This window comes from Marmota marmota, unplaced genomic scaffold, assembly GCF_001458135.2.
Source record: "Marmota marmota marmota unplaced genomic scaffold, marMar, whole genome shotgun sequence".
In the NCBI taxonomy this organism is placed as follows: domain Eukaryota; kingdom Metazoa; phylum Chordata; class Mammalia; order Rodentia; family Sciuridae; genus Marmota; species Marmota marmota.
The window spans coordinates 25,049,787-25,060,552 of record NW_026000249.1 but is presented as its reverse complement, the minus strand read 5'-3'; the positions used below and the strand labels follow the sequence as shown (position 1 = coordinate 25,060,552).

Below are 10,766 nucleotides of genomic sequence, written 5' to 3'. Positions count from 1 at the left end.
GTTGGTCAGTATATGAATTTAAGATGAGGGGGATACTAATATTTAGTCTTTGCTGATGGGTCTTTTAATATGAATTGAGAAATGCACTTAAAGTTCAGTAAATTTATAAGACTGCCTTGCTTTTACTCCCTGGGCACACAAGTCCTCTTTTGCAGCCAAGCACAAGTTGCTAGCTAGGGCGTTGTATGATCTTTTCCTGAGACTGGACATAGCCTTCCATAATAGTTGGGATACTTGGGATCTCTTTAAAGTCCACTAATATCCTTTTTGTTACATCGCTGTTAAACTGGCGCACACCTGTAATCCCAGCAGCTCGCAAGGCTGGGACAGGAGGACCGCGAGTTCAAAGCCAGCCTCAGTAAAAAGCTAGGTGCTAAGCAACTCAGTGAGACCCTATCTCTAGATAAAATACAAAATAGGGCTGGGGGTGTGGCTCAGTGGTTGAGTGCCTCTGACTTCAATCCCTGGTACCCCCCCATCCCACAAAAAATGTGACTGATTTTCCTGTCTGTAGGTTACCTTAACCCATATTGCAATTCCAATTTAGCTGTGATGTTGGTCTTCCTCAATTTTTGCCATTGTGATAGTTACTGTTTTCGACAACATTCACCTTAGATTTCTCTGCTCTCTAAAACCACTCCTCTCCTCGCCCAGAGTATTAGTCCTTATAGCCTGCTGTATTCTAGTAGAGCTACTATAGCAGAGCTAGTGGTGGGGAGGCAGAATGGGAACATCTTAGGCTAAAAATGCCACAAAGTGCCACTGGTTTTCTTAAACATGTTCAATTTGTTACATACCATTTGTCAACTAACAGAGTACTGAAATGGTTCTTTTGGACAATTTTGTCCAGTTTGGTCATTGCTTTTTTGAAAGAAATTCTGACATATTCACTTGGCCATGCTGAAAATCTGTTTTATAAATGGCTGTACTTATGAATTGTGGAGGAATGGAAACTGAGGGCTTACTATTAGTATAATTGTATAACATTTAATTGATTCTAATTTGGATACTTAAAAAAATACTTGGCAAGAAGTCTATATTTTCTATTATATGAAATACACATGTCCATAATTAAGTAAAATTTAGATTCATTGCTATATTAGTCATTTAAAAGTAAGCACCTGTTTTTGCATTCATTAAATATGTTCCTCAGTAAAGGAAAAGTTTAAAATTTCTTTGGAAAACATAGAATTTTAAAACATCTTGAAGTGTCTGTAGTGTGATTTTAAATCCCATGGAGGTTAGAAGCAGCATAGTTAGATATGATCAATGCACGATGTTGCAATATGGAAATACCCTAGTTAATCCCATTAATATGTAAAATTATCATGTCAATAATTATGAATTTTTTGAAGTTTATAGAGATTTTATAACCCTTTCATATGAACAGGGATTAAATTCTGGCAGCAATATTTATAACTTCAAACTAGGAAGATGTTTTTATTGAAATATGACTTAAAATTTAATTGTACGCAAAAGTAAAAAGAATTCCAGGAGTGTACACATGGTTGTTTCCTTATTTCTTGGACAGAATATCTTGGTTCATGTGCAATATCTCTATATATCACAGAGAAAAATTTTGTTTTTCTGAAGAACAGTGGATTGGGGTTAGATATGTCACACTATAAATAAGGTAATTGAATTTGCACACGATTATGGAATGGATTTGGATCAAGTTTATCAATGTTGTTTTGTCACCTTTTCATACAAGTCAGGGTTCTTTGGGTTTACATTATTAGATCTACTAGAGTTCTATTTAAATTTTATTTATTTAGCAAAAAATCTAAAGGAAAACAAAAGGAGTCTGAATTTAGATTGAGTTGATGCTGTCCAATGGCAGAATTATTTAGCATATCCACTTAGAGTAATGAATATAAGTAGTGGTATCATTATTACTATACTAAAACACCCATGCTTGGCAGGAATGTGCTGAAATCCAAATATAACATGGTAAATTATGTCACTGTTCCTGCCCAGGACAACTGCTACTTGAAAGACACACACACGTGATGAGGAAGCTAGCAGATGCGGTACTTGTGAGTTAAGTGTTACTTCACTGCTGACTCACACAAAGAGGTTTAGGAGGTTGCTTGTGTTGTCTGAAGAGCATCTGGCAGTTTCCACCTTGTATAGTAACTAACCTCATGGGGTTTTCATTCCATTTTAATGCTTATTAGTGTACCTTTTAAGTTTTCCTCACAGGAGAAAAAGCCAATTCCAGATTAATTAATGCTACTCATGAGCTAATGGATTTTTGAAAAAATTAAACCAGGCAACACAGAGTGTTGGTGCAAATAAATTTGCACATTTGAAGAAGCTAGAGAAGCTTTTGAAATTAATGAAAAAATGAGTATTGGCAATTTAAAAGTTCTCAAAGAATTGTTTACATTTTTATGTATGTTTGAAATCTGCATTCCAAAGGTGTTTGCATTGTTGTCAATTAAAAATTACTTTTTCAAGGAAGTCTAAAAGTAGCATCTATCTAATAATATTCCCTGCATGGGAAAGCTAAGTTTACTTCCCTATGCATTGATGTGTTGCCACAGCACTCTGCTGAGAGCTAAGATTCATCATCTTGGCAGGAGAGAAGCATTTAGTTCAGATAAGGTTTTGATATAGAAAGTTAATAATATCCTTACTTTCATTCAAAGAGAAAGGGTGGAGGAAGCTAATGAAAGCTGATACTGTTTTTAAATGTTTTCCCTTTGAAACAAAATAAAGCCATATGTGGACTTCCCTGCCCATTCCATAAGACTACTCCTCTTCACCAGTCTTTACTATGAGCTACATACAAGTAAAGGAGACCAGGGATGGGAAAGCACAAGGCAGAGATACAAATTCCATAGAACTGTTTTGTGGTTGGAAATTACCAGAAGTAGGCATTGAATAAAAATCCAGCCCCGTGCACCATGAAAATACTAGATGCTAAATGAGTGATACCAGATGTACTAGAAGGCAAATATGTTTTATGTCTCACTAACATTACTTCATGTGATTTTGTGTATGTGCATAAATATGTCTATGTGTGTTTTTAACATAGCTGGCTATGTGTTAAAGTAGCCATAATCCTAGAAAGATCATGAGCTACTATATACTCTAAGTAGAATTAAGTATCACTTGTAAATGTGATCTAAATATTATTTAGAACCTTCACTATCTATACCAAATATCATGGAATGTTCAGAGTAAAATGTGACTCATATATTTAAAACAAGCTCTGATTCTTCACATTGTGTGTTTTTTTAAAGGAATATAAAATACCTTATATAAATGAATGATATTTTTAATTAAAATAATTTAAAACTTAAAGTTTTAAAGATTTTTTTCTACTATTTTGCTTTATAATATTGAAACTACTTAATATTTTAAAGATAGGACAGAAAGTCCTTTACACATATTCACCAATTTTAACATTTTGTCAGTTTTCTTCTCATTTGCACACAAATACATCTTTCTCTACCATTTGGAAATAAGTTGAACATGTCAAAAGAAACAGATATTATTTTACTTAACCACTATCAATTACCCAAATCAGGTAATTTAACATTAATGCAACATTATTTAGTTATACAATATTATCTAATCTCTATTTGATATGGACAATCATTTCAATGATACCCTTTATAGCATTTTGTTTTCACTCCACTCCAAGATGCTATTGAGGCATCAAATCTGATCTGAGATCTGCCCAAATGGGGAACCTACTGCAGCTTCTCTTGCTAGCTAAATAAGCTGTAAAGTTCCAGGCATCTGTGAATAGTTCTTGGAAAAGAGAAAGGTCTGGCTAGAGAGGTGAGGCACTCAGGATTGGGGAGAATGAAGGTGAACTCATAATCAACGACCACAAAGGAAAGTAAACCTGTCCTCTCCGGCTCTCCATATCTCTGAAAAGTATAAGGAAATAAAATCAAACCAAATCTCATTCGGGAATACCTAGATGAACTGTAGTCAAACAGCCAGAAACGCGGGCTCTAACAGGTAACTAAGGGAATTACTCTTTGAAACAGTAGAGAACAGAGCGTGGGAAAAACTGAACAGGGAACCCACACATCTTGGGAGTTGGGCGTTTCTTTTTTAACGGGGGTGTGGAAGGAGTTGCATTTTTTTACACAGCCACATGGTTCTCGCCTTAAACGATAACAATTACCCAAAATAGCATACCTGTTACTCTAGAGCGGGAGGAATGGCCACGGGAGGAGGGAGAGGGCGTGGGACGCCGCTTAAGGCTAGGCTACCTGGAGCCGGGCGGGGAGAGGGGTGCATTCAGGGACGCGTCTGGAGGCCGAGGCNGGGAGGGAGGCAGGGGTCGCGGCGCGCCGGGCCCTCACCGCTGCTGAGCGTGGACTCGCAGTGCCAGCTGTCCAAGCTGGCGGGCTTCCGGCAGAACTCCCACAGGGACAGGTAGTACTGGTGGTCAGCGGTGACCCAGGCCGGACTCAGCACCGCCCCCAGGTCCAGACACAGCGCCAGGAAGATGCACACCAAGCCGACCAGCTTCAGCGGGGTCAGCACCGACACGCGCACCTCTTCCATGCCGCTGCCCGAGGACACCAAGCGGTCCCGAGAGCCTGAGTCCGACCCCGAGGAGATAAGCAGCCGAGCCGCCGCGCGCGGGGACTAGTCCTTGGGGCTCCGCGCATCCAGCTGCTTGGGGAAGATGGGTCTGTGGAGGCGGCTGGCCCGATGGGGGTCGACAGCAGCCGCAACGACACCCATCCCGCTGCGGACCTTCGTCCTGCTCTCTACTGGTGCCCTCCTGGGCCTGCCAACTGCTGGGTCTGAGCCCGCCGCCTTTTACCTGCTGTGCGCAGCAGTTGCTCCAGGATGGAGGCCCTTACCCCACCACATTCTTCTGCCCATTCCATCCCATCACGTGGGCTTCTTTTATTGTGTAAATTTAATGTAATTAGCATTTTTGTCTTCTCAAATGGTACCATTTCTATGTATTGTAAACTTTGGAACTTTTCTCTAGTTATCCTGAACCGTATAACGAATTGTTTCAAACTTTTTATACTATTGTGCTTTATAATATTGAAACTACTTCCACTCCTCTGTGTTTTCGCAGATGACATAATCCTTTTTACTGCTGAATAACATTCTATTATGTATATTTTGCCACATTAAAAAAAATCCATTCATCTGTTATTGATCATCTTAGTTGATTCAATAGCTTGGCTATTGTGAATAATCCTGTTAGGTGGGAGTTCAGGGACACCAAGATGGCAGAGACACCGTATTAGAAAAAAGCAGCTGGAGGACAAGACAAGGAAATGAGCCCTGTCCCTGTTTACAATAAATCCTATTACCATGACAACTCCCGCCATAGGTCCAAATTTTAAAGTGACCAATGGGCATAAAGGGGATAGTATTCTTAACTAGGTTTTCCAAAGTAACCAATGGGGGAGAAATTGGAAAATATTCAAATCAGGTGTCATAAGGTAACCAATGGGAGAGCAAATTGGCTAGGGCCTTCAATCAGGTCTGTATAGGGAAGGGAATGGCCACAGTTTAGAATATAAGACCTTAATTTCCAGACATTGAGGACTTGAGCTTCATTTGCTCTCAGCCCACTCCTTTCTACCTAATGGAGTTTTATCTTCACCTTCAGTAAATCTGTACTTTATCTGTTACTTCTGTGTGTCTTGCTCAATTCTTTGTTTGCTCCACCAAGGACCTGGAGTTGGACTGGACATCCTAACAATAACAGTGCTGCAATAAACATAGGCATACTCTTTGATATAATGATTTCATTTCCTTTGGATATACACCCAGTAGTGGGATTTCTGGATCATATGATGGATCTTTTTTTCAGTTTTTTGAAGAGCCACTGTGGAAAGCAGGCTTTGCCCTGTGCTGTTACTCTATGATGTATAAAACAGTAGTTTTCAGTAGTGCATAGGCCTAAGTTACTACATTTTATAAAGCTCAATTTGCCCTGAGCTACTACTCCATTTTAAGTATAAGTGCTAAGGTACAATGACCCTACACCTTGTTTCTACAAGTAAACAACAGCACATTTATTTGTAAAGCACAAACTGATGTATTAATTGGGCTAACAAAAATGACCACCTGTGTTCTTATTGAATCAGAAGCATACAGATGCTTGGGCATATTAGAAAAGTCAGGCCCATGAGCTTATCAATCTTATCAGATGTGTCCCCCTTACCTGAAACCTATAAAAGAAGCACCTCAAAACTAGCTAAGGCAGTTAATACTGGTCTGGTGGAGATGGGTTCTGTGTTCCTCAGAGTCGAAGAATGAACACTGAGAGAATGGCCCAGTCAAGTGTAACAAGCAAGTTTGATTTAAGAAAGTGATAGAGAGAGACTTCTCCAAAGAGAAGTCGCTCCAGAGCTGGGTATCCATGGGAGGGGGTGGACTTGCCTTTCTTATAGAACCCAAAACCTCTTTAATCATTGTCTTCTCTTTCTTCCCTGTATACGTACGTGACTTAGGAGTAGGAGCACAGAGGTTAATTGTTAGCAACCTAGAGAGTGCCAAGGAGCACAAGCACAGAGGTTAACCTTTAGCAACCCATGGTTCTCTCTTTTATGACTCTTTTGTCACCCTCTGGCCCCCATCATTCATTACCTACACTGACTGTGTGACTTTTACCCTGTCTCACCATCATTAACCCACCCAGTGAACACACCAAGAGGTCAAAGAGGAGATGACCCTCCGGCTCTCTTTCCCAAGCTTCAGCTTAGCTAGATTCAATCACTGACCTAGAATAAGTTCTGTGCTCTGACAGTTCTGCCCCCTGAACAGGTTCTTGGGCTGGTTCTTAATCTCATCTGATGCCTACAGTGATGCATTTGTATCTGTTCTCTGCCTTTGCTCTTGTAGTCACTGCATCCTGAAACCCTGTGGCAATCTTAACCCTGTCTTAACTCTTCTGTAACCTATATAATTGTGTGACGTATGTAAGTGTTACAGATATTAACAATTGAGATCGGAATGAAAGACCCTGTGGTTGCCTGATTTATGGCAACCAAGTGACCCATGAGTACTCGGGGAATTGCAACCAATGAAAAGTGATGTAGCTTGTGAGGTTATTATTATTCAATAAATTCTGACATTGTGGAAAGACAGAGGTATCAGTCTACGTTAATGGTATAACTTGCTCACAACAACCACCATACTGCTTTTCAAAATGATTGTACAAATTTCTGATTAAAGAAGAATGAAATTATGGCATTTGCCAGTAAATGGATGGAATTGGGAAAATATCATGCTAAGTGGAATAAGCCAATCCCCAAACCCAAGGCTGAGTATTTTCTTTAATATGTGGATGCTAATTCATAATAAGTCAGGAGGCATTAGAGAAAAATAGTCACCTTAGATTAGGCAGAGGGAAGTGAAAGTAGGGGATGTGGGGATAGGAAGGATAGTAGAAGAAACAGACATTATTACTTTATGTATATAAGTGACTGCATGACCAATGTGATTCTACAACATGTACACTCAGAAAAATGAGAAATTATATCCCATCTATGTATGATATATCAAAGTGCATAAATACATTCTACTGTCATGTATAATAATTAAAACAAATTTAAAAATTAAAAATGAAATAAAAGTATACTAGGGTTCCTTTCCTTCCACATCCTCACTAACACTTGTTATCTTTTGACTTTTTGATAATAGCCATTCTAACAGGTGTGAGATGATATCTTATTGTGACTTAGTTAGCTGCTAGGCAGGTACTTTTAGGGTACTGCTTATGGAGGAGGGGAATCTGCTGCCCCTTGAAATGACTGTCAACACTCCAAATTGTTGTTTTGCTTCAGATAAGGGCCTCCAGAGAAACCTACAAGGAATGGCCAAAATCACTGGGTCACTCTAACTTACTCTTGTTGGTGACCCAGAGTAAAGTTTGCTCACTATAATGCTAAATTATTTACCCAGGAGGTATACCTGTCTGCCATTTTTTTGAACATGGGATGTATGAAGAAACTTGATCTCCAACTGAGAATGCTTAAGAATGTGCCCACCTCTACATCTGATGATGACTCTTTCCTATATGAACACAATAGTTCCTTGCTTTCCTTTTTTGGGAAGACTCGATTCTTTGGGTATTATCTCCAGTGCTCTCCTTACTTGTACAAGTAATAAAACTTTCTTCTTTTATCTCTTGGTTTGCTTATTGGCTTTGTACTCACTAGGGGGCAAAACCATTGTGTTTATTTACAGGCTCAATTTGCATTTTCCTGATAATTAGTGATGTTGAACTTCTTTTCATCTACTTGTTGGTCATTTTTACATTTTCTTTGAAGAAAAGTCTATTGAGGTTCTCTGCTCATTCTTTAATCATGTTACTTGTTTTTTCTTTTTTTTTTTTTCTATTGAGTTGTGTGAGTTCCTTATATATTTGGGATGTTAACCCCTTATCAGGTATATGGTTCACAATTATTCTCTTCCAATCCATTGGCCACCCTTTTAGTTTGTTGAACGTTTCCTTTGCTATGCACAAGTTTTTTAGTTTGATGCAGCTTCAGTTGTTTATTTCTGCCTTTGTGCCTGTGCTTTGTTGTGATATCCAAAAAATTCATTGCCAAGGCCAATATTTTTTTCTAGAAGATTTGCAGTTTAAGATTTTTATGTTTAAGTCCTTAATCCATTTTGAGTGGATTATTACATGTGGTGTAAGATAAGGGTCCAACTTCATTCCACATGTCCATGCATGTGGACATCCAGTTTTCCTAAAAGCATTCATTGAAGAGACTGTCCTTTCCCCCATCGTGTTTTCTTGGTGGACTTGTTGAAAGTTAATTGGCAATATATACTTGGGTTAATACAAACAAAATTCTAAAATTCATATGGAATCACAATAGTACCCTGAATTGCCAAAATAATCCTAAGAAAGAATAAAAAAGTTGGAGGTACCATACTTTACTGATTTAAAGTTATACTATAAAGTAATCAAAGTATTCTAAACAATTTGGTATTTATATAAAAACAGACACATAAGCCAATGGTTTCCTATTCTTAGGGAGCAGGGACGGGTCATTTTCTAGAAGACTTCAGATATGGATTCCTGGGTTTCCTAGTCTGTGACCTTGGAGCAAGGAGAGGGCCCATTTCTGAGTGATGTAACACCCTCCTCCCAGGCAAAGTTTACATCCTGAGGGACTCAGAGGAAGAAGGAGAAAAGTAACAAATGGCATTTCATCCTCTTTTCAAACCCATCTTAGGCCCCCAGACTCCCAAGTCCTTATTTCTTTAGTTATTTCCCAAGTCTGAATTGGAAACTAATGAATCTACAGATATTTATTGAGTACCTATTATTGTTACTGCCTAGTAGTGCTGGATTTATTACCTCCATTCAGCAAAGAATTGAAGAAAAAGGACATAGAGATAGAAAGCAAGCAGCAGGTCTATTGCAAAATCAACAGTAACAGACTTCTTCAAAGAGAAGGGTCCCCAGAGCCTGGAGTCTAGTGGGGAACTTTTGGCTTGTTCTTTTTATGGTTTCTGGAATTTCCTCCTTTCCTTATCACCTCCCCTGTCCACACTCTTTTCACTATTATTGATTGGTGCCCCCTCTGTGCATACATCTGTTTTGGTGTTTCTATTGGGCACAAGTATGAAAGTGTCTGTCTGAATTGGTCTCCTGCTTGTATCCATAAGCATTTTCCTCAACTGGGAAATTGACCTCATTAAAGACCCTCTCTATGATCCTTTGTTCTATCTCTGCCCCCAACCTCCTCATTCACCATCTTGCCCTGGCTGCCTAAGCCCTTCTATGTCTCCCCCATTATGGGTTAAAGAGTCAGTCAAATAGGGCATTGCCTTGGTCCTTTAGGAGCTACTTCATGTTTTCCTCCATATACTCCCCTGTATGTAAGTGTAAATTGAAATCATGGTTATGTAATTGGGTAATTAAACACATGGCTGGCATGTTATCTCTCATGTTTCTTTGACAACTTTCTGTATTTCTTATATAACCCACCCCCCAATTTCTTGACTACATCATTGGCAGGTGTGTGGGTTGTTCCTAGATCATTCAACACCTCAAAAGCTTGGTGGTGTCAACAGATCAGTGGGTCCTTTACCTCATTCATGAAGCAAATTGAACACACTCAACAAAGAGAGGGTTAGTAACAGGTATTTATTACGTTGATTCACATAGCAAGGCAGAATAGCCAGAAAGCAAAGTGACCACTTACACAGTTGTGGGTTAGGAATTTGCATATTTATAAGTTATATCGCAGTATTCATGATTATGTTGTAATCTCTCAGTGCATCTGCACTATTTTGCACATGGTCAAAAATTGTGTTTATAGATATACATAAAAGCAAGGTGATGTGAAGATGCTGGAAGAAGACAACCATCTACAAGCCAAGGAGAGAGGCATGGAAGCCACCTTTGTTTCAGACTTTGGGCCACTGATGCTGTGAGATAACACACTTCTGTTGTTCCTGCCCCACCCTGAAAAAAAGTGTCTAAAATTGTGTTAGGACTCCCCCATTGGTGTATTTTTTAACATGGAAATGCATTTAAAAATGGGTCTCAGTTACTTTCCCTCAGGGGGTTGGGGTGAGATCTGCTTGCATATATCTATTTGATGTTTTGTTGTTTGTCTTGAACAATGGATGTAGGTAGGGAGGTCTTTTTATTATTAGTTTTAAGCATAATCTATGCAATGCTTTTCTTTTAGTTGTCGCCAACTTAAACTTTAACCTTATACTCTTCTTCCTGTCATTTATCTTAAACAGAGTAAGTAGTGCTTTTCTGTTAACCATCAGCATCAACAACTTTTAAC

At 39.0% G+C, this 10,766-nt stretch overlaps 1 protein-coding gene across 1 annotated transcript; it reads right to left on the bottom strand.

Annotated features, from left to right (window-relative positions):
• Nucleotides 1-4,164: 4,164 nt before the first annotated feature.
• LOC125614092 (transmembrane protein 47-like) lies at nt 4,165-4,778 on the bottom strand. Its single transcript, XM_048796387.1, has 2 exons — nt 4,329-4,778; nt 4,165-4,235 (listed from the first exon to the last, which is right to left on the bottom strand). The coding sequence occupies exons 1-2, from the start codon at nt 4,531-4,533 to the stop codon at nt 4,165-4,167; spliced, it is 276 nt and encodes a 91-aa protein (XP_048652344.1). The 5' UTR covers nt 4,534-4,778.
• Between the last annotated feature and the right edge of the window lie 5,988 nt (nt 4,779-10,766).